A 27,667-nucleotide genomic window follows, 5' to 3' on the forward strand; every position below is an offset into this window, starting at 1 on the left:
GAGCCGGAGGCTGTTGAACCACTATGCTCATGGGTCCGTTCTTCCGATATTAAAATAACTGCATTGTGCAGCAAGCGTTTTGGGAGCCAAGAACCAACGCGATTCAATCGCAGACGAGTCTTGGCAAACCAAAGGTAGCGATTCGACATTCAGCAGTCACTAGTCACCCACTCCCTCCATTGCAGCGCCTGAGCTGAAAATCATGATACAAATGTAGATTTGCACGACACTGCATTCAGCAGTAATTGAAATAGGCGCACATCATGATGCTTTTATTACACAAGAATAATTGCGCACATGCAATACTGAGTTATATTTCACATCTCACATCTTGGCATGGCAATCCCATCATCAAACAAATACGTATCTGCTAATCATCATATTCACAACACAGCCCAATATATTGTAGATGTTGAAACAGATCGTATATAGCCCATCGGTACATTGGTTGTTGGAACTTATAAATAGTATGCAACAATCAAGACCTGCGCACCAACTGAATACCGTACAGTGGATACCTAGGATATCTATACGCAACGGAAGGGTTACTGGAATCCAGGGACGAACGCAACACCGCTTGCGGCTGCGGGTAGATATTAAGCACATAAGCTCCCAGATAACGTTTGATGAAGCAAATCCTCCCGGTCTGGAAACACAGCCTACACAAAAGGATATAGCCATATACATTACACACCGGCACTCACTGGACTACTGATCCGGGGTTCAGAGCACCCGTATAGCCGTGCTTAGTCTGAGGTGGACCGTCCGATCCCAAACAGGCACGCATATTTGCCTGCGGTACATACAAAAGTCGTCCATCTACCATCGCAGCTGAAGCTAGTCGACCAACATCTAAACCGGTCTCTGCCACTTACAACCATTTGCCAAATGCACTTATCATCAGCCAATCTGTAATTTTCATGAAGGCATGCTCAGAAAGATCAAGCGAGGAATGCAAGGAAGTGATCTACTGAATAATTGTCCGAATATCATATTGACCGGAATGAATTAGGAATACGCTTGACGCATCATGAGGTGGAAAATATAGCTGATGGGAAGCTGAATCGACTTATTATAGTGTAGCAGATCAACGCAAATATCTTGATATCTTGTCTGACAACGTTAGCACTTGAGTGCACAGCATACCAAGCAAGTATAGCAACTCACTCGCCGTATACACCGGCCAGCCACTGTTCTAACACACATCAGCAGCCGGCAGCCTTCACGTCTGCCTGGATTCAACCAGTCACCACCTCAGACATACCTGAACTGAGGCTCCCCAATTGACAATCCAATCAGCCGCCTCAGACCGCGTAGCACACAGAAATGAAGCTGTAACTGTAGACAATGTTTAGGACCGCGCAGTCCTGAGAAGTACAATGGACCGGTTCCTGCCGGGAGAAGCGGACGTCCGGGCTCCGTACAGGCGACGGAGTCACTTCCCTCGGCTGACACTAAGTGCACTTGCTCCACTTGAAGCCGCCACACGCGTAGGTGACGATGCCGTAGAGGACCAGCTGGAACGGGCCAGATAGGTGGCGCTTCAGTCGGGCGGTGGGAGGCTGCACACTGCACACTGCACGTAACGTAAATGCCAAGACGACGTAACGAAGCAGTTATATAATGCATGCTATAGCAAAGGCGAATCGTATTGAAGCAACTATTACGTATGGCCAACCGCAATGTATGCCCTGTTTTCTGTTAACCATAGGTACAAAAATGTCATTGCATCAGTTTTTTCCTTTTTCGTGTCACTTTGTTTTCGAAGTTATGAAAGCATGCATTATAAATCTGATATGGTCGAAAGACATTTACGTCTTTTCGACATTAAAGCAAACCATTGTGTGGTTTTATTATAGTTCATACCGATACAAAGAACCGACTATGAGCAATTAGTGGATGAATTGATTATTGCACCGCTAAAAATGGCACTGAAATTCGACACCGATACATCAAAGCTCAGCATTATCAATAGCCTATCAAGTATCAGCTGCGTGATGACAACTTACGAGACAGACCACGGCGCAGGCCACGATGATTTTGACGTTTTTCCACCACATGGCCCTGGCCAGGTTCCGACTGGTCGACCGGAAACTGACACTCTGTCGCACAACACGGGAGAGTTAGTAGTAGTACGTTCACACGTCGGGCCGCTGTCTCCTGGTGCGCCACCGACCTCTGTTAGCAACTAAATATATTGTAAATGGATGGAGCGAACGCCAGTGATGACTGATTTGCCTAATAAAACAAAGGTGGATTGGCATCAACACACAATGGTCATAGCGTGAACAATGGCGCTTGGTAATTGGCACATGAGTTATTCAGTTAATTTGATGTGCAATGATCTTAAAAAGGAAGCCATATTGAGCATCCTAGCGTCGCTACCTGAGCTACCTGAAGTAAGAACCAAGCGATAGCTTACGTTTGCACTGAGGTTTTCCGTCTTGCTGACGAGAAGCTCTAGCCTTTCTCCTCGAGACGCGATGCTGTCTGAAAACAAAACGCAGAGAAAACACGGAACAACACTTAAATTGCTTGTGTTTACAACAGGGCTACATCGAACATTGCTTGATTTTTTTTTTTACCTAATGTTTGATAATGGAAGGAGACGCCTTCCTCTGTTTGCCTTTCAATGTATCCTTCCCTTTACGTCTTTCATTTTTGTGTACAATAAAGCGTTCAACGTACAGAAGCATGTGGGAGTACAAAGACCGCTACAACTTTAATAACCACGTCCTAAATGAACCCAATCAACCGACAAAACCACGCAGTACCGGCACTTCAAGGTCCGCGGCGTCAACGCGGCGCGGCGTTAGCTAAAAAATGACGTCATGGCGCCTGAGGGCACACAGACATGCCCGGAGGGCAGAAATTGAGTTGCTTTGTTCTAACAAATGATAAAAGAAAGAAAAAAATTGTAGACATATTCGAAATCGGAAAAATCAACTTTATATGTGGGAATATCCAACACAAACCCAGGAGCGGACTCTATTAATGTGAAAATAAAATCAGATATAACAAAAGGTGGAACTAACGACGGATAAAGACCCCGAGGCCTGCCTAACAAATCGATTAAAGACGCCGTATTAATTCCTTCCCGATGACGTCCTCTTACCGATGTTCTGCACCATGATCTCCTTCAGTTCATCCATATCTGCCTGGGCCTTGGCCAGGGTGCTCCTCGACTCCGAGTACCGCCTCTGTCAACACAACACCAGCAGTTAGCCCGTGCTACACAGGGGTGGTTGCCCTCATGACAACGAAACAAATAAAAAGACGTTCTATTGTTTATAAAATGTACCGTTTTTCGCCGTCAATTAGCTATGCGTAATGATAAAAAGAAGGATGCCATTCCCGTGACCACCCAGTGACAAGGAACAGGAATGTTTTGCGATGATATCCTATACATCAACTATTGATACGACGGGCAGCGCTATCAACATTCGATCTAGGCGTCTGGAAGCGTCCTGGAAATCGCCTCAACGAGTCACCAGTCACTGGCTAGCGTGGCCAGAGCCGGCGTGTCCCGCCAGAAAGCCGCACACAGTACCGACAACATTGAGTACCCTCACTGTAGCCAGTCTGAGATGGCTTCTGTTTCAGTGGAATGTTATACAGCAAGAATCCTGCTAATATCAAACACATTAATTCGCCCTTATCTTGAATAAGCAATGACTTTCAAACAGAAGGGAGGATGACCTCCAATTCCTAACACTGATCTCCGATTCCTCACTCAATAAAAACAGTCTAAAACTTTTCCAGATGTCGGTAGTATTATGTTTATAAACTAAGGAGCCCAAAAACAATGCTTTTTCTCACTGGACTTCTAACTACGTTCACTTGTCATTGAGCACCTCCGACATGCGTGATACGTTGACGTCCAGCAGAAAACAATGAAGTTAGCAAAAAATGTCACAACTTGTAAAGACAGTGGCAGGGACTGGAAGGTACGTCTCATTCCGACATGGTTTCCTTCTTATCCGTCCCATCGCCTTCCTTTCCTAGCCGTCGGTGTGATGAAGAATGAACCCCGTTCCGGAGTCTAGGAGCCAGTCCCGCCGCCAGTGCTTACCATCTCGCTGGCCATCAGTGGAGAGAACTCGCTGTTCATGGCGTACGGCAGAGCCGAGTGCAGCCGGTACCCGTACACGGTGGTGAAGCGCTTCTTCAGCTCCAGCAGGAAGCTGAACGCCCGCGAACGCTCGAACGCCTGCCAGCGGCCGCGCACGGGAATTGGGTTGTGTCAATAACGCACACTAGGCAAGGGTGTCGGTAAACGGCGCAGAAACGCGACGTCACGTTATATTTCTAGGGTACACCCAATTGGCTGATCGGCGACACACTTTTAGAGTTGCCGACGGGGCAGCCGAGTATCGATCTGTGCTTATCATCGTGTTGTAAAATGGTCGTCTCATCTATGTAAATAAGTAATTTACATCCATTGAATAAAATGTGGGGTTATTGCGAGTGAGAGTGAAACAAAGTATTTTATAGATTAACAGAAAATAATGAGCATGAGCAGTAGGGGTACCCATTTTTCCCGATTTTGGAAATTTGTGGGTGGGGGTGGTTTTTCCCATTATTTCGCGGCTTGTGATTCCAATGATGCCAAAAATATTAAAATCAAAGGTGGTTTAGGGGTCGCGAATTGAGATTGAAATTTGCGTATTTACCTAGAAATATGCCTATTTGACGCTGATAATAAATCGCACTAAAGGCAAAGTTTTTGTTTTGAAAGTCGGGTAGAGGGGTCATTGAGCGCTCATTTCCTCATCCAGATCGATGTGCTCCATCACGTGGTTCCGGTTAAATGCTTTACTAGCGATCATTACGATGTCGATATTGTAACATTTGGTGAAAAGCGCCGGGAATCCCGGCGACCAACAACAGGAGCAAAACATCCCGGCCCGGGATGTTTTGCCCCTGTTCTTGCTATCACTCTGGTCAGCGTGTAATCATTTTTGAAATCTTCTGCCTCTTGAAGGTCATGAGTTGTTATGGTGACCTTTGATGACCTGTGAGGTCAAATTAAAATGTGACCTTTCAGTTGCCACGTCTCTGTTCATGACAGGCTCTATGTGTCCATACAATTAAAGTTTGTGCAAATGAGCTCAGGATACATCTCACAGATCATGGCTTCGAATGGATTTCAAATCATGTAATTAAAAAACGATCGAACCATTTTGACCGTATGCTTCCACAAGAAACTCCGTCCTGATCGCTCACGGCTACGATGTAATACACCTATGAGACAGGGTAGGATAAATCTGGGTGTTCTACCCAAAAATATCAACTTCTAATCCGAAAACAAACTCGAAAGCGTCGATTCTTTCCATGCCCACCAATCATGTACTATTCCATTTCTTCAGTGGGGACAGATACACACCGTTCTTGTGTAAGAGTTTCCGATACAACTGCAGATCATTTACGAGTTCATATTCGACCACAGGCGACTAGCCATGCGCTGATACGTGCATGGTTGATATGTGACGAAGACCTTTCACAGCTTCTTGCACAGATCACTTGTGATCTCAGGTACCTAGTTGGCGTCTGAGCTTGAAGAAACTAATGTAGCAGGAGATTTTCATCCTGCATGGGCCGTATGGTGGTACCAGGACGCATCATATGAGGGAGTGTGCGTGCAGAGACTGAAGACGAGGAGAACCAGGTCCGCCACCTAAGGTCAATGGCCCACCCACTGTGTCGGCCCCCAGGCAATGCCAGGAGTCAGTAAACGGTTCTACCTCGGAGTTGGCTGAGCCGTCTAGACTTTGGCACCTTCCTAATTTCCAGCTTTAGGCAATGACATCTTCATCTTCATCTTCATCTTCGTTTTGCTTCTGAATATCTATACCGAGATAAAAACAGCACTAAGCTATGCCGGTATGCATGAATGATGACCTTTGCCAATTTGCTAGCCGACCTCCCCGAGTCCCGGAGTTGCAGAGACGGTTGACGGATGAGGGAGACGGATGGCATTCGTCGACTTCAGTTCAACATCAGCTGAGGGTTTGGACTGAGCCTGTAGAGTGCAGTGTGCAGTGTAAGGTCCGTTATCTTGAAAGGATACTGCTGGCAGCGGCCGTCACCAGGCACTGGTTCCATGACATGCTATCTGCACCCGTCTCAAGTCATCAGCTGGTATAGAAGTGACACATGCCCAGAATTGGAGTCACGAGCAGTCGTGCACGCGTTCGGCCAGGCCAGTGCTGTCCGTCATAAGCAAAATTGCAAACATATTTCTTTCATAATGGGGTGAGGATGGAGTTTCCGGAGTTTCGGTGTTACTGTCCTGTGATGTTCTTGGCCAGCTTCCTTTCCATATGCTCAAACGCACATGCTGTGTGCGGGTTTGGGTGTTTGTGGGGGAGGGGCAAAGCTAAACTCATACAGCAGCCACCCGACGGTGGTGTAAGGCTTGCGCCCCTCCCTCATCCGTCTCTGCAACTCCGGGACTCGGGGAGGTCGGCTAGCAAATTGGCAAAGGTCATCATTCATGCATACCGGCATAGCTTAGTGCTGTTTTTATCTCGGTATAGATATACAGAAGCAATTGATAACTTCTTTATCTACTTCATGCCATATTTCCGTTAAAATACGGCATGCGAGTTATATGGTTATACCGTAACGGTTTTTAATGCCCCTTCCACCCAAATTGTATCGATAGGTCAATGTTCATGTCCTAGGGATTGGTCATTTCCTTTGCTGAATGAGACGACTCATTGAAAATTAGGTGGTTCCAATGAGAAAGCCTCGATCGCTGATTTTAGCCCCCTGACTACATAGCCATTCGTTCTAAGAGTTGCGGTCTTGTGTAGGTGGTAATGACGGTCTAAGCCAGAGTGAGTGTAAATGAGCATATGCTGTTCATTGACCAAAATGATATTTTTGGTGCTCTTTTTTACCGCTGCACGTCGAATATACCTACAGGCTATAACTAAAGCAATGTTGCACGGTGTCTAACAGCCATTAATACCACTGGAACACGTTGGCTTTGCATATTTATAATCGTTGAAATGAAGTCATTTTTCCACTAAAATTAAAACTCCAATGCAAGCTTGCGACCCATAAAAGTGATCTAATATCGTTACTTCTGTCACTGCTATAGATCCAGAACAGAGCAAATAATGATAAAATCGACCCCGACCTGTTGGCATGGTAACCTTGTCCCAACATAAAATAATGGTAATTTGGTCGATTTTCTGCTAAAATTGACATGTTCATTTTGAATTCGTGACCCCCAAAAATCGTTTGCCTTCGTTATTTTTTGCACAGATGGAATCAGAACAGACCAAATAATGGGAAAATTGACCCCAACTTGTTGGCATGGTAACCTTGTTCCAAAATTAAATAGTATTAATTTGGCCGATTTTTCGCTAAAATTGGCATTTTCAATTTGAATTCGCGACCCCTAGAAATGGTCTGATTTTGATATTTTTGGCACAGATGGAATCAGAATAGACTAAATAATGGGAAAATCCACCCCCACCTAAAATTTGAAAAACTGACCCAAAAATGGGTACCCCTAATGAGCAGCCAGCTGGCTGGCCCAGGTCATACGCTGAAGAGTGAAGACACTATCTCAGCATCCCCACAACCAACTGACTTGCAGTCTTTTTAGAGGTGAAATATCCTGAAGCAAAGAAGTTATTTTGTTGAAACACAGAACGATATAAGCTTTGTCTCAAACAAAATAAGCCCCTGTACTCACATCATCTGTGATGCAAAGATAAATAACTCCAGCCTCAGTGACATAGTGAAACAGATAGTCTCCATGGGCATAGGTAAGTTTGGAATCTTGCAGCCCAATCTTGGGGAGGATCAGCTCCACCACCTCCATGAAGTTGCCTGGACAGGTGGCGCATTTGGCAAGGATGGTGGTGCCTCTTGAAATCATACTAAATAGAATTGTCATGGCTGCTGGTTTATCTTGGGCAGCTCAATCAGCTCAGATCACCTGGAAAGATAAAATAAAATATCAAGCATTTCAAGCATGATTTAAAAGGGGGTATATTTGTTTCTGGTCCCTAAAAAGCTGTTTCTGGCACCTAATTGCTGATCAGCCCCAAAATGCTTATTCGACCCTAATATCTGAATCTGGCACCTAATTGCTTCCACACAGCCTAAAGTTGCCAGATCGTCTAGTTGAACTCCGTATTTGCTGTTTGCTGATTCAGCACCAAAACCAAAACATCCAGCACCTATTTTATTCCACGTTTGCCTACCTAATCCGCGTAATCTTCCTGAATTTATGTATCCTAACAAACATGAACGTTGCATTCGGTGCATGGGTGTAGGAGCGCCAAAAATATTGGTGAAGGATGTCACCTGAACCTTCGGAGAGGGTGCAGGACCTTACCGCAGTGGAGGGGGGGGGGGAAATTTCGCCAACTCCTGGTTTTTTTTTTCTCGCAAATGTCTCACGCCATTATCATCTAATTAACGTCAACTTTTCAGTACATGCCTAAAATTGAATTTTTAGGTATCCAAGCATACCTTTGGAATAATGGATACCTACCAAAGGTATCCACCATCCAAGCATACCTTTGGAACCTAAAGGTATGCTCCACTGCATTTTTTTTCGTGACCAAAGTCTTACAACTTTCCCACGAGTAAAAACAAGCCAATTTATTTCGATATTCACGGCATTTACTGAGACACATTTACACGTTTACCAACTTCAATACAGTTTTCGGCTATATTACCTATCATTTATTAACCCGGCAGTTGCTGGGGTATTTCGCCACCCACCGTTTGCTGGGGGGGGGGGGGCGTTAAACGCCCCCAGCCGATAACTCGAGAACCAATAGGCGCAGCGAAACGCACGAGGCGGCAAACGAAAGAGCGCGACAAGACGCTTCAGATGAGTACTTTAAAGTTGAATTTTGAGGTCACAGGTCGGGTCAAGGTCAGGTCAAACACCTGAAATCGGGCTTTCAGTAGCATGGACTTCAGGACTTCGCAATGGGCGCCTCTCGCCATAAACTCTGTCAAAACGGTGCACAATCCATCTTATAAGGCCTATTAGAGTGTCAGCTCCATATAGGGGTCAGTCAAGCATAGGTCAGGGTCAAGGTCAGGTCAACCGGGTAGGCACATATCCCCGAAAATCAAAACTGATATTCGCAGCCTGTGACACATGTTTTATAGGTAATTTGGGGCGTAGAACACGATGGTGACATTCATTTTATCATATGTGTACGTGTTTGGCTCAAAAAGTTCAATTTAAGAAATTCATGTATCATGGTCACGAAAAATTGCCAAGATTCAGTTCAAGATTTTGGAAAATGCGGAACGATAATCAATAATTGAAGATAGCCATTTGATTGATCATGGTATTGGCAGTCTAATGGCGTTTACGGTATGTCTGTATTTCTATTCTGTGATTTTATATGATTTTTGGAACATATGCCGTTTTTGGTCGAAAACTCAGAAATCATGACGTCACTAAAACCTCGATATCTCAAAAATTTTCCGACCGATTTTTTTGAAACTCTGCCACAATAAACTTCAATTAATTCTCTACAGGTACCCAAAATTTGGCGCGCCTGCGGCGCGCCGTTTTTATGCTATGGCCCGGCAAAAAAAGTGGGGGCGTTTAACGCCCCCCCCCCCAGCAACTCGCGGGTTAAATGGCGTGAATTGTGAAAAAGGTGGGCATAACGCTTCATAACTGAAAGGATGGGGTAATTGGGTACCTGTTGCCGTTTTAGCCTTTTTGTTCATCCCATTCGGCATTGCTTTTCTTTTTTTAACATTAGATCGACCGTCGAACCCAGTCGTTCCAGCATTGGTGAAGACCCTCACCTGCATTGCTCAAGATTGGTGAAGGATCCTTCACCAATCTAAATCTTTGGTGAAAGGTATCCTTCACCAAAGAGATACGTTGCTACACCTATGATTCGGTGATGTCAAGTGCCATTTTCGCCAGTGGAGATAATGATTAATGCCATTTCTAGCCAAAAGAGAATCACTAGCCAGCTATGGTGCAGCATAGCAAGACGCTCATAGCTATACGCTGCAGCATAGCTATACCAGACGCTGCAGCATAGCTATACCAGCCCGCTATGTAGAGATTATTGCACCCAAATTGCACCCTCAGCCATTTTAACGTGAAAAGTTTGGATCCGTCACTTCCAGCCAGGCTCTCAGGTCATAAACTGGAGTAAAGCAAAATGTCAACTCTGAACAGACATGCCACGCAACCGGCCCTCTTTTCAATATTATTAGCTTTCTGCAATCATCGTCTGACTCCATCTCGATCAAACGCAGCATCCGGTTTCTACAGGGGCGTTTGACTGACCGGCCACACAATAACCAAAAACAAAATCAAAGCTTCATGCACACATGAGTAAGAAACGGATGAAAAAGGCACAACCACGGCACAACTCTGCGCGGCGAACAACGGACAATGTCCCACGCAAGATCCTGCGTTTCTTCAGCGGCATTGAACGGAATGAAAACATTACATTTCTTTTTTGGAGCTATTTGATGACATCAAAAAATACAATACCCGTTTTAATGGTCAAAATCGAGACAATTACTCACAAAAATGTTTCCCTTTAAAGGGACCCTCCCACCTTCAAAAAAGTTTATGAATTGGCATGAAAGTGATGTCGCTCGGTTCAGAAAGAGCGAAAACGATTACTCTACCAAATTTCACCGAAAAATATTCACCGGTTTTCAAGATATTAGACTTTTACTTTTGTTTACTTTTTTGGGATCTCCGCTGTTTCTAGCGACTTTATTTTAGAAGTGCGGCGTTTGCGGCAGATGTTGCGCGCAAATAGCATATACCACCGCGTGCTACAAAACGTTTTAGTCAAACATTTAAAAATCGTTAGATATTTGCGCTGACGTCACACATTCAGAGGGGTATTCCTAAGCATTAGCCCCTCTGAACCAAAATGCTGCAATTTTGAAATTCAATATTTCCGATTTGAGGCATTTCTCGATGTTGTGAGTGCCGAAACCGGTAATTGTGAGCCAGGGACCCCATTTTGGCTATCTCAACTCAAATCTAATGTTAAGGTGGGAGGGTCCCTTTAAGCATTACAAATAAATACTTTTAAATATTTAAATGACATTGTTTTTTCAAACAAATCAATATTATTTGCTTACTTAAACGTCATATACAATGCTGAGATCACTACGGGGCTGTCTTAGAGTGTAGCTGCACTGGCAACCTTTAGGCTAGACTCCATGGGTCATTATACCAGAACAACATGATTCTACCAGCCAGTAGTTCATTTTTCTACTAGATTGGTGCTACGCTCAGCATTTAGGTGCCAGATTCAGAAAAAAGAGTAAGGCGTACCGATGAATAGGTGCCAGAAACAGCTAATTAAGGTCATTTTCCATGATTGGTGCTGGTATCCACCAAATAGGTGCTGAGGACCAATTTTGGGGCGAGTCAGCTTTTAGGTGCCAGAAATAGCTTTTCTGGGACGCAATTAAATGGCGTCCATTTAAAAGACACCACTTAATATGTGACTTTGATGCATATGAATAATAAGCACTGGATGCATAACAAATTACTGAATCATTCATTCTTAAATTGCATCACCACACATCATTGACATTGCCCTTCATCACATATGCATCAACATATGGGATAAGGTTGAGCATTGGCACACTTGCTCCTATCTTACCTATCTTATTGGTAATATGCACAGACCACATGAATCCTGCTAAGAGAAGCTGGGGAATCTTGGAATGGTGATCAAAGATAATAGCATTCCAATAGCACCTTGTAGTAAATTATTTGTAGTGCTTGAATTTACTGCATGCCTGGCCTAAGCAAATACATTTGCTGGGGGAGGGGGTGAAATGGTGTTAACAAATTGAGCACTGAGCAGACAAAAATGTTACACCAGTTTGCAATGTGAAACAACATTTTGGGAAGACCTCCTTAAAAACTGGCTACGAGCTTCAGCCTGGGAAACTAATTCATTGTTGGCATACAGTAAAATACCTACATGCCAAACTTGGCATGTGATAAGCTTTCAAAAACTGCAGTCCTTCATGATTTATGAACCTTGGGCATTGTTCAAAAATCTAGTAAGGACCTCAGACTTTAAAAAAATTATTTAGGGCATTTTAGGGACACCAAACTCATTCAGAATGATTCAACACAAATAATTTTGATGGATTAGGTCCATTTTTCATTAACATTTAATCCAACTATCCTCCTTTCCAGACGTATTTGAGCTTCTTCAGGAAGCCAACAACATTTTTGTAATTCATTATTTAATAATCTATAACACATAAAATTTATAAAGGCCCAGTTTCGAGTCCTATAACAATAAGGGCCCACACAACTACACAAGAAATAGTGACTCACTCACCAGTCACTGTATACAGTACACCAGAGGGCTGTTCACGGGTCCTGTGTGCGGTCGGACCGCACACAGCCTCCAAGCTCCGCCCACTTCGTCCCTACGTCAGCCTTCCGTCACCGCACACAGCGACCGCTGTGGCCGGTCGGGACTGGCCACAGCGAACCGTCCACCGCACGCAGCCGTGACGTCAGAGTCGCCTACCCATCCCCTACCCCCACGCCTGCTGGACGCACCGCACACACCGCACGCAGCAGTGTGCGGTGCCCGTGAACACCCCTCAGGCAACCAGCTACTGTTCTAACACACACCAGTGATCAGCATTGCTCAAATGCAGGCTTTGTTATTTCATATATCAAGATATACCTACTTTGAATTTCTTTCATTTTCCCACTTCGAAAAGGACGAAATACCTATCAATCGACAATCAACCCATTTCAATTTCAAGCATGAACCTCACGGATTCAGATTTCAATTTATGGCCTAGACAGTCACAACCCTTCATATTACGTTGATCATAATCCTAAAGCGACAATAATGTTCACAGATTTTGGAGGCTAACCTCTCAACTCATCAAATAATGTTAACTCGCAATAAATAAATAAATAAATAAATAAATAAATACAAATATTCATATATTCATACAAATATTCAGACCCTTCCAGAGTAGCCCACCACGACGAACAACACACAAACACACTCGTTCACACAAAGCGCTCGACAAAATGACACTACCGCGCCGTAACTGTATTAAAACAAGGCACGAAGAAGGACAACACTATTCCACAGTCATTCGTGCAGACGACCAGTGCTCCGAACCAATATACCCCCGAGCGTCAGCTCCGAACCACATGCTTCAATCAAAACGAAAATGCGATCAGTCGGTTCTGGTTTGTTTTGTTGGGTTAGGCCCTTTGGCTTTCCCGGTCTGAAAAGACCATTTCAGAGGCGGAAGGATGATAGAAATTAGAGGGAGATATTGGGTAGACGGGACATTGAGACCTCAATCAAGGCGTCAGCTTACCTTACCTTACCTTTGTGGTGATCGCGATTGAAAAAGGCCACTTAGCCTGGGGATCCGATCCCGCTCTCATCGAGCTCGTATCGGGATACAGGCTGGGCTCTCAACCCGCGCACCGACGGGGGGGGGGGGGGGGCGATTAACTTTTTCGTGAATAGCGGGAATTGGGCATGAGTTTTCCCTCATCAATTTTACACATTGTGTGCAAGTTTGAACCCCCTACCTTTCAAGGTCAGGTCACCAGGTCCAGGTCACTTCGAATGACCCAACCTCAAATCACTTTTTTGCAACTTTGTCACCGTGTCAGAGGCAGAGCTACAGATGATGACGGAGGCCTTTGAAAGTCGTAGGATGTAACGAGGTCATTGATGTGTTACAATTTGTATACCTCGGTATTTCAATATCGATGACCGAAGGTCAGGTCAATTTCCTTACCTGTCAATGGGGACCTTACTCTACTCATACTCATACTGGCATACTCATTGGGGACCTTACTCATACTCATCAAGTAAAGACCTTGTCATTCCTTACTTGTCAATGGGGAAAAATCAACCCCTTGTTTTTTTCCACTACAACGCGTCGAAATGGCCCAATATACCTACCATGAATGACTTCATATACGATCAACCTTGACAACCTTTAGGCCTTTTTTGCTCTTTGGCAGCTGTAAGGTCATGCAACGTCATCAAGGGTCACCAAAGATTTTTTTGCTAATAATTCCAATTACAGGAACAAGATGCAGCCGCTCGGATGGTCTCAGTGTGTTCAGCTCGTTAAGGCGCATCGAATGATAAACATGATGACCTTGAGGTCACGTGACCTGAGGTCAACCTTTGACCTTTACCTTTCGAGGTCAACACATAAGATTCGATGCGGATTGACGAGAGGATCACGATGGTGCCATTAGTTAGTTCTTAGCTTGGCTACTTCGAAGGTTATTCGGGGAAAACTCGCTTCATTTTTAGCGCCGCCATTTGGACATTTTTGACCCCTGTGACGTCATCTTTGACCTGACCTGGAAATGACCTAGTAAGAATTAAAGACCTTGTCCATGCGTATCCCATGCCATTTACCGCTTGTCGCTATCTTGCTTCGTTCTCGAGATATCAGGGGAGGGGAGGGGGCGGTCAACCGCCCCCCCCCCGTCGGTTTTAAGTTGGCGCGGACCCCGTCGGTGCGCGGGTCAAGGATAGGGGGCATCGCACATAATGCCGCCCCAGTGTTTGTCCAGCCGGGCCTTGAACTGGTTTACGGACTGTGCATGACCACTACACTCGGAAGAAAGTCCAGTTGTCTATGACTCTGAAGCTGAACGCATTCCTGCGCACGAGTTTGGTGGCTCTGGGTTTCTCGAGCTTCCACTCGTGGCCCCCGGTTCGAGTTGATTTGTTCCGGGTCATGAAGACTTCTGGCGACAGGGCCAACCCTCCGTGCAGCAGCTGGTATACGGTCACCATGTCGCCTCTGCGCCTCCGGTAGTAGAGTGGTGGCAGTCCCAATCGAAGGAGTCTTTCAGGGTACGGGAGGTGCTCGATTCGCGACCATTCTCGTTGCACGTCGTTGCACGCGCTCGAGTCTCTTCTGGTCCTCTTTCCCAAACGGTCCCGCATATTTACGTCTGGACAACGAGTTGCGTTGGAGAGGCCGGAATTAGTGGCGATTTCAGGACCGCAAGAATGGACCGTCATTGGAATGATTCTTTTTTAAACCGTGCACTGTTTTCGGCCGGAATTTAATAGTTACTACAAAATATTTTGTAATTACGTGTTCACTAAGAATGAATGCCATCAGGACTAAATTTTTAATACTATTGCATTTTGTCAAGAAGCATATAGTGCTGTTATATTGCAATTTTAGCGCGTTTGTTACAAAATATGAAGCGAATAAGCGTCAGTGTAATTCATCAACAGCTTGATCAACAGTGCCAGAAGTTAACTTGAGGGAAAGCTATGCTAATTGCTCTTGTACATCCACTAAAAATATTTTGCTTTGTGTATTCCAAAAGGAGAGGGAACTATTTCATTTGTGCCTTCATGTCAGAATTGAAGGTGGATCATTAAATTTTCAACGCAGTTTACAAACAAGCATTTGGTCTTTCTCGTTTATAAGCTGAAGCAGTGGCTAAGAAAAGGTTGATCAATCCTGAAGTTCAGTCATCATACCTCAACTTGGCAGCAAGATCCCCCAAGGACAGATGATATATTGTATATACATATGTCCTGTAAATCAAAACAAACAAGCATTTGGTCTTTCTCGTATATAAGCAGTGGCTAAGAAAAGTTGATCAATCCTGAAGTTCAGTCATCATACCTGAACTTGGCAGCAAGATCCCTCAAGGACAGAGGATATATTGTAAACCTGTTCTGTTAATCAAAACATTTTTGTGCCTTCAAAGACTTAAGTTATCTGTGGTGTGTTCGGAGTTAGGCTATATGGCCGTTTTTGTTGTATGTTTATGTGGAGATTGAATATAACTGTGACCCTGTGCTTGTTTGTATACTTACGGTCAAACAGGAAACAGCACATTCACATAACATACTCACCTAGCACCTAACTCATAGTTGTACGCTGCAGGATCTGTACTTGTTCATGTCTCTAGCATTAACAAAGCACTTAAGTAGCTTAGTAATCATTTCCCACATTTTCTGAGCATCTAACATGACATACAGCAGTGCAGAGCAGCTTCAGAGAAGAAACACTTTAAATGCACACTCACAGACTCACACCAGCCACCCAATGAGCCAGTTCCTCAGTTGACTGTTTCCCTGGACACAGCTAGGCAATGTGAGCTAACTTTTGGCAAGTTGAAGGTTAGCAGGTAAGATTGAGTTAGGGTGAGTACCTACCTATAACTGGGTGCTACTGCCATGCAGGTCTTGGGTGGGTAGGCTGCAAATATGTGTGATGATTGAGGTTAGGTCAGCTGTCAGGTTAGTCAGGTTCAGGTATGCTCATTGCTCAGGTCACATTTTTATGGACATTTGGCAAATTAAAAAACTAACAATCTGATCTAAGCTAACCCGACTAAACATACACAACTACTGACTATAGGAACTGAGCACCTACCTACTTGTGCCTACATCTCATACCATGTCAAAGTAGAGTTCCTTGGTGGAAGATTACCCTCAGTACTTTTTATCCCAGCCCTGTGAAGAAAACTAATACTTCTAAGCTCTGAGTCACTGCTGGCCATCCACAGGAAGAAACGCTGAGACTGAGAGCTTTGCCATTGTATATTGGACCAATAATGACTATCACGAATGACTATGAACACATAATATGATCACATCGTTGCATGGATTGTCACATTGACAACTTTACTACAATCCTTTTTTCAAGAAATACAGTGATGATAATTAACATCAAAATCAACATAAAGTGGATTTAGTGATCCAAGCTTTCTCCTCCAGTAGCAATGGAATGATCACATGTTTCATTTGCCAGACACTGAGTAGGTACTGGTACCTGATGCACATTACAATCTGCATAGCATCTAAGCATAGTAAAACTGCCCAAGTCCATTCATTCTAGATTTTAACTTGATAGTTAGCACTAATTTATCTTGCTGTTGTAAGTTATCATTCAATATTCATACCAATAGGTACATCAATATGCGCTCATCAGTCAACATTTTCTGGCATGATCCTGCTCAGCGTGCTCTTCAGTATTGCTCCAAGGTCTGCAATATTATAGCTTGTTTTTGGACAATAACCTCTTTTAATTTTACTTTTTCTTGCTGATATCTGAGTCCGATCAACTTGCGTTTATCAACCAAAATTTCATAGCTTATTCAACTTGATATTGATATTGCTCAGTAGTCAGGACCTCTGTCAGCCTCCTGGATACTTCAGATTGTTTTCAGTCAACATGCTTCTTAAATATGATATAAGTCAATCTTAAGGGATTCAAAACATCCAACAAAACAACGCACAAGAGCAAGAAAACCACCCGATAATCTAAAAAATGGCCTTGGAACAGAGCCAAGTGGTGCTCCATTTGTTTGTTTACAATGATTGGGATTGTAGTGCTGATGTATTTTTAGGACTCTGAACGTCGGCTTATAAAAAAATGAAACGTTTTCACAAAAGTTGTAAGGCAAGTAATATTAATCTGAAAGAACTAAAATATTCAAAAGCCAAACACTATGAAATACATGAATCGGAACGAAAAAGTATCCCAAAAATCCAGCCTAATCACCGGCTCCTAAAACTGCAACACAATCAGCACTTTTCCCCGCAACTCGTTGTCCAGACGTAAATATGCAACGGTCCCCAGATTGTGTTGCCATATTCTAGGAGGTGTTTTAGTATATGGCAGCCTTTCCGGGACAACACGACTCGACCGCCAACCTTGCAGCCATTCGATAACTCAGGAACCACTGGGCTGATCGGAACGAACGAAACACCATTCGATTCAGGGGATACGATTTCATCAGACGTTTCGAATGTGGTGACATCAGGTGACCTCGGTGGCCTTGAGAGGTCAACTCGACATTTTCGCCGATTGCAGCCATTCTATGTTCAGCAAATACTGGGCCGATTGAGACGAGAACACCACCACTGACCAGTCGATTCGCCGTATGTAATTTCATCAGCCGTTTCGAATATTGTGACCTTAGGCGACTTAGGTGACCTTGGGAGGTTAACTTAACGTTTTCGCCTATGGCAGCCATTCTGTAACTCAGGAACTACTGGGTCGATCGAGACGAAAGCACCACTATATACCATAGTCGATTCGTCCCATGCGGTTTTATCAGTTATTTGGAATATGGTGACCTCAGGTGACCTCGGTGGCCCTGGGAGGTCACATAACCCTTTTCGCCTATTGCAGTCATACCATAACTCAGGAACTACACACTGCCTACTGGGGCTATCAAAACGAAAACACCACGTGTCGATCCACTGTATGCGATTTTATCAGCCGTTTTGAATGTGGTGATTGCAGGTGACCTCAGTGACATTCAAAGGCGAAACCCATTGGCGAAGAAGGTTATGTGACCTCCCAAGGTCACTTAGGTCAACATATTCGAAGCGGCTGACGAAGTCGCATACGGCGATTCGTCTGGTGTTTTCGTCTCGATCGGCCCAGTAGTTCCTGAGTTATAGAATGGATGCAATAGGCGAAAACGTTTAGTTGGCTTTTCAAGTTCACGGAGGTCACTTGAGGTCACCATATTCAAAACCTGAAATCGCTCACGGCGAATCGAATGGTGATGTTTTCGTCACGATCGGCCCAGAAGTTCCTGAGTTACAGAATGGCTGCAATAGGCGAATATGTCGAGTTGACCTTTCAAGGTCACCGAGCAGTAGCGACAGAACACCTTCAATTAAAGGGACTATCCCACCTTTAACATGGGGTTTGAGTTGAGATAGCCAAGTTTGCGGCAAGGTTCAGAAACCACTATCTATCTAGGTTGCAACCCCCGCGGCCTCTTGGTGTTGAAGAAATCCGTTCCCTTCATTTGAAAATGGGCCTTGTACAAGGCCCTATCTTCAACATGGAGCGACCGTTAGTGTGACGTCACCTCGTTAAGTCATTCTGATTTAAATGGGTTTGTTCGTTGAAAAATCGCTTAAAACTTGGTCTGAACTTTGTTGTGGTGCCTACAGAGTAAAAAGAATCAGCTTTATTACAGTAATGTGGCCTGGGGAAGGAGGTAATTTTGGGCTGTGACGTCACATATTTGAAAGTTTGTGTTTGGAATATGGGAAGCCTAAGATGTTTAATGAAAAATAAATGCCAGAACCGTGTTCCTGGTCATCCAATCTATAAAGTCGGGCACAATTTAACTGGTTTTAACAACATTTTAGAAGGTGGGATAGTCCCTTTAAGGGGGGGAGGGGCACTGCCGACTTTTGGTCCCATTCTTTCCATGCAACGCCCATAGGGCTAATGTTAAAATGTCAAAATCAAAGGGGGGCACGGTGCCCCGGTGCCCTCCCCGTTCCACCGCCTAGGTCACCGAGGTCACCTGAGGTCACCATATTCGAAACGCCTGATAAAGTCGCACCCCTGATTCGAATGACGTTTCGTCCGTACCGATCGGCCCAAAGATTCCTGCTGACTCCCGAGTATAGAATGGCTACAAGGGTGGCGGTCGAGTAGTATTGTCCGCACTTATTACCCGAAGACTGTTCCGCCGATCGAGACGAAAACGCCACCATTCGATTCACCGCGTAAAAAATCACTTGCGAACATTGCGACCTCATGTGACCTAGACTGGTCAGAACTTAATGTTTTCGCTGTTTGACGAGTGACGGCTACCGCGTCTATCGAGACGAAAACGGCACTAGTCCAGTCGCGGCATGTTATTTCATCAGCCGATGGACCGATTATAATATGGTAACCGCAGGTGGCCTCCGTGACTTTAACAGGTCAGCCTAACGTAATCGAAAACGCCATCGCACGCAGCGTATGGACTGGTGGCGGTTTCATCTCGATCGGCCTAGTACAGTTCTGAGTTACTGAATGTCTAATAGGCGAAAGTTCGTCGATCTTTCAAGGTCGCCGAGGTGATATCAACATATTCGAAACAAATAGATTATTTAAGTATGTCGAATCGACAGCGGTGCGGGTACTTAATTCTAGATCTTGGCAGCTAGTTGCCACCATTCCCGCCACATCAACCCACCAACCATGGTTGGCTAGCGACAAATGCGAGTGGAAACGGAATATAATAAATAATTTCGATAAAAGTATGACTTCAAAATGAGCCACCATCAAAGGCATTGGTGCTCGAGAATCTCCGCGACAGAACCTCTTCTATCACAGTTCGTCACTAAATCGTTTGATAAGATTTAAAAGCATTGACATAATTCTAAATTGTGTCACTTGTATTCCTAGAAATACGGAAGTACGTGAAAATACACAATAATAAGGGGCATGGCATATCACACACTTTTCATGTCATGTCAACATAATAAACCTGAATCAATGAAGCTTTTTCCTTTTCTTCTTTCCCGTATCCGGTGTTGGCTCGGACGCTGTTGGTTTCGACGATTTCTTTTTCTTCGGGCTGGCATGCCGGGAGCCAAGCGAGTTCGATAATGCAAGAGCTTCACTGCATCGTTTTAACGTTTCCCTATAGCCTGAAACAGGTAACAATGCGTTAATAACGGAAATATGTGCATAACAGCGGGCAATCAAACCTCTATCTCTATCTAAACCAACTATCAGGAACACGGGCATTCTGACGAGTGCCTTGACGCCACTATGCATTAGACTACGCAAACGGTAAAAGTGGTCCAGCCTTCTGAAGACACGTCCCCTGTCACCCAGCAGATCCGTGCCCTGTCGACCCTGACGACCACCACACGGTGCGCCATTCCCGCCCCCGCGCCTCCTTCACCGCGGCACTCACCGACGCCCAGTAGCGGATGGCGATCCGGGCCCGCCTCGGGCGGCTCGGGAACCGCTGAGGTGACCGGCGCAGAGGCGGGGTCGGCGGCCGGCGCGTCCAGTCTCCGGTGGACCAGCACCTGACCGGCCAGCGGCACCGGCACTGCGGGCCGCGCGACACCGTCAGAAAACCGAACAGAATGTGGTCACAAACAGAGCACTCACTCCAGTACCGGCACCCGAGATAGCAGTACAAACAGTACCCAAACTCCAGCACCCTGGGCCTAATTGAAGCATATTCAGTGCCCTCGAGCTGCAGTGCACCTACCCATTTTCAGTTTCTTCCCCTTCCTGTTGGGCAGCAGCACATGAAGTCCTTCTGGTACGTATGCTTCGGCAGTGAGCTCGAGCGTGTCACTGCGCGTGACTCGTCCTTCACTCAGTGGCAGCTTGCAGTTACGCAGCTCAGAGATGTTCACCTGAAAGGCCAGTCACAGAGGGGGACTGATCATGAGTTGGCTAGCGGAACACGTGGGTGCAAAGAGGGGATGAGTGTAGAGTACCAGTTATCACCATTAACCCGCCCCCTGCGTGGAAGGGGTCTATTTTTGCCCCCTCAGGTCTTTTGGCATTATCTCTAAAACGACTGCGCCGATCGTCGCAAAACTTTCAGTAACCTCTCATACATCACTTTTACACCTTGTGTCAAAAATGGTTCAAGAGTCTATGAAAGGTTGGCCAAAATGACGTCAGAGTGACATCATATTCAGCCCTTTTCGACCCAAAAAAGGTTTTGCGGGAAGATGAAGAGCGGGAAGACTTGTCCGTACAGTTTTGATGTTAGAGAAAAATGTTCAAAATCAGAAAGATGTAAAATTAACAGGGCTACAAAACCACCATCTCGGATTTTTTTTTGGAGTTTTTTATTTTGACCCCAAAATTAAAAAAGGTGATCAAAAAATAATACCCTAAAAATAAGAACAAAAATCAAAATTTCGAACCAACAAAAACAGAATATATGTTACAAACATATAAGACTGCTATCGACATACCAAATTTGAGCTTGGTAACTACTTTTGGCGAAGTTTTGGCGAAAAAAAAACTGCTCAAAATTGATGACGTCTAATATTCAAACTCAGTTTCTAGCTGTTATAGACCACGTGGAATAACACTAAGACCACCATGGGATTCCCCGTGATGAGCTGCCTCGAATAGGTACCCTTTGTATGCAAAAATATCAACTTCGAAATTTGACCTTTTTCGACCTGACCTCCCTAGAACGTAACCTTAAAGGGACCCTTCCACCTTCAAAAAAGTTTATGAATTGGCATGAAAGTGATGTCGCTCGGTTCAGAAAGCGCGAAAACGAATATCTACCAAATTTCACCGAAAAATATTCACCAGTTTTCAAGATATTAGACTTTTACTTTTGTTTACTTTTTGGGATCTCCGCTGTTCCTAGCGACTTTATTTGGAAGCAATAGTTTGGCAGCTGAAAGTGCGGCACTTGTTGCGCGCAAAGCAGCATATACCACCGCGTGCTACAAAACGTTTTAGTCAAACATTTAAAAATCGTTAGGTATCTGCGCTGACGTCACACATTCAGAGGGGTATTCCTATGCACTAGCCCCTCTGAATCAAAATGCTGCAATTTTGAAATTCAATATTTCCGATTTAAGGCATTTCTCGATGTTGTGAGTGCCGAAACCGGTAATTGTGAGCCAGGGACCCCATTTTGGCTATCTCAACTCAAATCTAATGTTAAGGTGGGAGGGTCCCTTTAACTATCCCTGATGGTCGTCTAACCAACATCATGAGTTGGAAATGAAAAAATTTGCTATAAAACATGTATCACACGGCCCTAGTGAAGTTGGGTTATGTGTTGACCCTTGGTGACCTGACCTCTGTGACCTGACCTGGTAACAGTGAACTCTTTTAGCAACATATTATGTACAGTCTGTCTTAGAAGTACCGCGCAAAGTAACGGTGGATCCATCAAGCCTGACCGAGGAACGGTCTGCTTAATTTGAGTCACCGAAGCAATTGACATCCTCGCCCCCCAGGTCAACTGGTCAGGTGACTTTCAAATTATAGCAGGCCTTGCCCTTCCTCGGTCAGGCTTGATGGATCCGCTGTCACTTTGCGCGGTACTTTTAAAGGGACCCTCCCACCTTCAAAAAAGTTAATGAATTGGCACGAAAGTGATGTCGCTCGGTTCAGAAAGAGCGAAAACGAATATCTACCAAATTTCATCGAAAAATATTCACCGGTTTTCAAGATATTAGACTTTTACTTTTGTTTACTTTTTGGGATCTCCGCTGTTCCTAGCGACTTTATTTGAAAGTGCGGCATTTGTTGCGCGCAAAGCAGCATATACCACCGCGTGCTACCAAACGTTTTAGTAAAAGATTTAAAAATCGTTAGATCTCCGCTGACGTCACAAATTCTAAGGGGCATACCAATGCACTAGCCCCTTAGAATCCGAAAACTGCAAGTTTGAAATTCCATATCTCCGAATTAAAGCATTTGTCGATGTTGTGAGTGCCCAAACCGGTATTTGCAGGCCATGGCCACCAATTTGGCTATCTCAACTCAAAACTAATGTTAAGGTGGGAGTGTCCCTTTAACCCTCGCCGGCACAGGGGGGGGGGGTTGATGCAACCCCCCTAAGGTTTTTCGCGAATAACTCGCGTAAAAAGCGGCCGATCGCAACGAAACTTTCAGTACCCTCGAATTGATCAATTTTACACCTACCCTGAAAATTTCATGACCCTGACCCAAATGACCTTTGACCTCTTTTCCGAGACCATGTTTGGCCGGAATCGCATTAGCCGCGCGTTTGCAAGCTTTTCGTGGTTTCAAACGTTCATACATGTTCTTCTGTCCCGTAGCTCAGTTGGTAGAGCATTGGACTCCCGGTGGTGAGAACCCGGGTTCGAGACGCTCCGGCGCTCGATATTTGAGACTCCTGACGGGGATGGTCTGCGGTTGGTGGGAGCAGCCGCAGTCAGTTGAAGTCAGTTGAGTGGGACAGGCCGTGTCCGGCTTTGAAGGGCACGTTAAACTTTGGCATCCAAATTCTCCCGTTACCCGGAATTGCGCGATCGGACGGTAGGGGTCGGGGTCTACGCAACAAGCTCTGCTTAGCGTGGGCTCCGGCTCTGTCAATCCGTCCATTCAAACATTCGAACTAAATTTATTAAAAAAAAAAATGTGATTTGATGTTGCTCCCATGCATTAGGGTAGGTGCCAAGGTCACCTGAAGGTCAGGTCAGGTCATTGATCTTTGGTGACCTCGGTTCACTTTTTCGAGTTTTACATGTTTCTAGGCTAGTTTTTGGAGCTGAATTCGAATTTAGCAACCATTTGAACATTTACGAAGTTCTTTTGGTGCCTTCGTAACATGTTACGAAGCTGTCAGAGGCGGATGACAGGTACTACGAATACCCGTCACGACCCCTACCGGTTGACCTGACCTGACCTGACCCGACCTGGTCTAAACGCTTAACGACATCATCTGTGATCAAAACGATATTCGTGATCAGCACCCCGGAAAAACCCCTTAGCAGCCACGCTTTACGACTTTCTAACAGGTCCCGATTTTCCCCGACTTTTGGGTCATTGACCTGACTTGGAAGGTCAACCGATGACCTAGGACCTTAAAATTGGGTATCATCGGCTTCCTCTCGTCACGGGCAACACGCTCGTTTTTCCGCGAAGCTCTAGCTCGATCAGGGGCGAAACGGCAAGGGGGTCCAACGGACCCCCCCCCCCTTATACGTTCGCGGCTGGAAAAACATCTATCAGGCGAGGGTTAAGACAGACTGTACCAGGCAATTGTGAACCGACGCTTTACCAATAATTTTCGATTAAATGCGTTTTGCTCGACGTATAACGCATTTCCTAGAAGGTCCGTGAACGGCAAAACATTTTAGCTTTGACCTGAACTGTGATGTTATCGAACGCCATTCGAGTTTTGCGAATCCGTCCAAGAGTTTCGGAGATACGGGGAGGGGACAAAAATAGACCCCCCATCAGGTCGCGTTATAATCAGACCCCACCAGGGCGCGGGTTCAGCGTTGGCGCGTTGGTAAAAGAAGTTTAAGGAGAAGGGGAGCGTCAAATATAGACCCCAATCAGGGCGCCTCTTCCGCATTTCAACCGTCGCCAAAATCGTCATGACGAAATCACCTAGGAAATCTGAGCACTGTAGAATCATCCGGGGTCTGGGAAAATTGTCCGACGGTATTGGAGGGACACACTCATATTGAAGGCCCATAAAACTCGTGTAGGACCAAAATTAAAGAAAAATCAGGTCAGCCAGCCTTTTCATGCAGGACGGTGCTCTTGCTTGTCGGTCTGCCAGAATTTAGAGATGGCGCCAAGAGCATCTATTCGATAGCTGGGCGAAGGGAGCATGGATAGGGAACTGGTCTAACCTAAGTCCAATCAAATTACCCCAGAGAACCGAACCACTCAGCAAACCTGCACAGCGCCAAAGGGTGCTCCAGTGAAACTGGGCAAACATCAACCCTTAGCCCTAAGAATCTCCAGAATTTTGTGCCCAACATACCCGCTGGTGTCTCTCCATGTGCCCAGTTCATGGAGAATATATTGACTGCTGAAATGAATCTGTTGCATTATCTTTACTGAAGGGAAGGGACGATGCTGGTGTGGGCACTGACCTGTGCTGGTGCACGCACGATCCATAGTTCCAGGTCATCTGTCTGGTCCTTAAGCTCCTCTTGACAAAGAGGCCCTGGCTTGGTCAGGGCCTCAAAAGCACTCTCCACCTCTGTGGCCCCTTCCACATTCTCCTCATTCATAGCCTTAGCTTGAGATGTTAAGGCTTTGAGGGAACCTGGCATCAGAGAGAAAAGCTGTATTTTTACATCTGAAAAGGTATTCTTATAAATATCATAGCAAATTTATACAATTTATCTTGATCTGAATGAAAGAATTCACAAGGACAGAGAATTTTAAGGGAACATAGGGAAAGCTAATATTGATATGAAGTGATTTTAAGACAAAAAATGATGAAAACAATGCTTAATTCCATCCCTTGGATTCACATAGTGCGGCAACAACTGTCTCATGTCACAGAAACACACAGATTCTGGAAAAAAGTTAAGAGCTCAGAGCTTCATTTGAAGCTTCACTGGCACTGCCAATCCTGATAATCCGGCCTATCAGGCTTTTCTGGACTGATCGTCCATATCATTCATGATTTTCTTGACTGAATGTGCATGACCCACAGTGCAGCCAACCCATTTATATTTCCTATTGACGTGTCTCAGTCTTATTCTGAGCAAGACAGATCGCAAGCAAACGCGATCATGATCAAATGTGGGACACGCACATACTTTACTTAAAGGAAATAGTTCACTTTTTAACATGGGTTTTGAACTGGAATAGCAGTTCCGTAGCTTGGGCTGAGACGAGCATAAGTCAGGAGCTTTTACAGCCCAACGATCACCCTAGGCAAAGATATTCTATTTCTCGTCCCGAAAAAGGTGTCTTGCGTTGAGGATGTGTGCCTTGCATATATTTCCATCCAGTATGAAAAGAGCATGGGCCCCGAAAATTCTTCAGAAACTAGAGAAATTATCTACGAGAACTCTAGAGAAATTCTCGTACTGATCAATTAGGACATTCAGGGGAACATTATCAGATCGAGCAGATCGCCCAAATGCCGGTGGCTGCGATAATTTCTCTGTTTCTGAAGAATTTTCGGGACCCATGCTCTTTTCATACTGGATCGGCGTGTGCCTTACAGAAACTGAAAAGTTCTTCCTATATCAAAATATAGAAAATAATATTTTGTTTCAAAAAGGTTTTATTTTCTTTGCTGATTATTTTGAACATAAAAAATCATAAATCCGTTGCAAAAAAAATAATTTCGTGAAAGTGAACTATTTCCTTTAAGGACCACAGGACACAGGTAGTCTGGATTTTCCTTCAGATATGGTCAAGCCTTAGTTCTGATTATGTATTTAAAACGAAACATCTTAAAACGAGTCGAGATTTCGATAGGCACGCAATTGAGACATTTGTGGCGCAGAGGGTCAGGTAGGTGTTTTGTTTTACCTTTGTTTTACCAATGATTACCGTTAGGTTAGGGCAAAAGCCCGCGTAAGAATGGTAATGATATATAGATGGCAGCAATAATTTGGAATAGCTAGCCTTGTACAATTATCAAGAAATGCACGCTTACGATCATAACACTAGAAACACCTCACGTGGGGACGCATATGTTTGGCTGGTCAAGGCCAAGGGCTGTGGGGCTAGTTCAGTATACCACGTGGTTCTAGCAATTATGCTCAGATAATAAAGTGAATTGTTGTCTATATCTTTTTATATTTCTCGATGATATTGATTTTTACAATAGTTTTTGGATTATCACTAAATATCTTAATGGCTGTGAAACAATTAACTATTTAAACATCTCTTTTTAACCAGAAATCACGTGACAAATGGTAGCTGGTGAATTACCTGTACGGCTTTTTCATTTCACGTGCGGGAAATGCGTGCCGGTAGTTCTCTATGGCGGCGGAATGGGGGGAGGCGGCACCAAGGCACCGTGCCCCACTTGATTTTGCCATTTTAACATTAGCCCTACGGACGTTGCATGGAAAGAATGGAACGAAAAGTCGGCAGTGCCCCCCCCCCCACACTTTTAGGGGTGCCGCCGCTACTGCACAGAGCAAGGCCTGATATAGGGTACAGAGGGGCGGGCAGGGCAATAAACAATCCGGAAATGTCAAGAGGAAGGTATCGGCTCGCTGGCCAGTGGCCAGCCTCAGCCAAGGCCCTGCCTCAGCAGGCGTGCGCTTGTGTCTTTTTTTTTTTTGTTCTTGTTGGGATCACGTTGGCGAAGGACGCGTAGCCTTTCGACCCAGGCGTCCAACTTCACTGTAGTGTCGGTACTAAGCGGCACTAAGTACCTAGTCATGTGCATAGTACCCCTGGT

The 27,667-nt window shown here is 44.9% G+C and overlaps 2 protein-coding genes across 15 annotated transcripts; both read right to left on the reverse strand.

Moving 5' to 3' along the window:
• Positions 1–256: 256 nt before the first annotated feature.
• Positions 257–17,731, reverse strand: LOC122363474 (vesicle-associated membrane protein 7-like). 7 transcript variants are annotated; one of them, XM_043332785.1, is made up of 8 exons: positions 12,627–12,648; positions 12,344–12,371; positions 7,712–7,957; positions 4,073–4,210; positions 3,116–3,200; positions 2,423–2,490; positions 2,010–2,102; positions 257–1,517 (listed from the first exon to the last, which is right to left on the reverse strand). In XM_043332785.1, the coding sequence occupies exons 3-8, from the start codon at positions 7,913–7,915 to the stop codon at positions 1,455–1,457; spliced, it is 651 nt and encodes a 216-aa protein (XP_043188720.1). In that variant the 5' UTR covers positions 7,916–7,957; positions 12,344–12,371; positions 12,627–12,648; the 3' UTR covers positions 257–1,454. The 7 variants fall into 7 exon arrangements, with proteins under 7 accessions (XP_043188720.1, XP_043188746.1, XP_043188705.1 ...); XM_043332811.1 differs by lacking the exons at positions 12,344–12,371; positions 12,627–12,648 and adding an exon at positions 17,709–17,731; XM_043332770.1 differs by lacking the exons at positions 12,344–12,371; positions 12,627–12,648 and adding an exon at positions 12,996–13,081.
• Positions 17,732–20,177: 2,446 nt separating this feature from the next.
• Positions 20,178–26,977, reverse strand: LOC122363514. 8 transcript variants are annotated; one of them, XM_043332945.1, is made up of 5 exons: positions 26,932–26,977; positions 25,383–25,558; positions 21,026–21,176; positions 20,720–20,860; positions 20,178–20,447 (listed from the first exon to the last, which is right to left on the reverse strand). In XM_043332945.1, the coding sequence occupies exons 2-5, from the start codon at positions 25,521–25,523 to the stop codon at positions 20,290–20,292; spliced, it is 591 nt and encodes a 196-aa protein (XP_043188880.1). In that variant the 5' UTR covers positions 25,524–25,558; positions 26,932–26,977; the 3' UTR covers positions 20,178–20,289. The 8 variants fall into 8 exon arrangements, with proteins under 8 accessions (XP_043188880.1, XP_043188833.1, XP_043188892.1 ...); XM_043332898.1 differs by having other exon boundaries at positions 25,383–25,591; positions 26,937–26,976; XM_043332957.1 differs by having other exon boundaries at positions 26,937–26,973.
• Positions 26,978–27,667: the final 690 nt, after the last annotated feature.

This window comes from Amphibalanus amphitrite, unplaced genomic scaffold (assembly GCF_019059575.1).
Source record: "Amphibalanus amphitrite isolate SeventyFive unplaced genomic scaffold, NRLGWU_Aamphi_draft 000026F_arrow, whole genome shotgun sequence".
Lineage (NCBI taxonomy): Eukaryota > Metazoa > Arthropoda > Thecostraca > Balanomorpha > Balanidae > Amphibalanus > Amphibalanus amphitrite.

What these genes read in the sequence shown, in the direction of transcription:
- LOC122363474 (XM_043332811.1), bottom strand. Translation starts at nt 7,915, where the DNA reads ATGACAATTCTATTTAGTATGATTTCAAGAGGCACCACCATCCTTGCC. An exon ending in CACTGATGGCCAGCGAGATG is followed by an intron (nt 3,201 to 4,072) that starts GTAAGCACTGGC and finishes TTGTGTTGACAG; the next exon opens with AGGCGGTACTCGGAGTCGAG. An exon ending in CCTGCGCCGTGGTCTGTCTC is followed by an intron (nt 1,518 to 2,009) that starts GTAAGTTGTCAT and finishes GGCCCGTTCCAG; the next exon opens with CTGGTCCTCTACGGCATCGT.
- LOC122363514 (XM_043332898.1), bottom strand. Translation starts at nt 25,565, where the DNA reads ATGCCAGGTTCCCTCAAAGCCTTAACATCTCAAGCTAAGGCTATGAAT. An exon ending in GGGGAAGAAACTGAAAATGG is followed by an intron (nt 20,861 to 21,025) that starts GTAGGTGCACTG and finishes CGCGGCCCGCAG; the next exon opens with TGCCGGTGCCGCTGGCCGGT. An exon ending in CCATCCGCTACTGGGCGTCG is followed by an intron (nt 20,448 to 20,719) that starts GTGAGTGCCGCG and finishes TACCTGTTTCAG; the next exon opens with GCTATAGGGAAACGTTAAAA.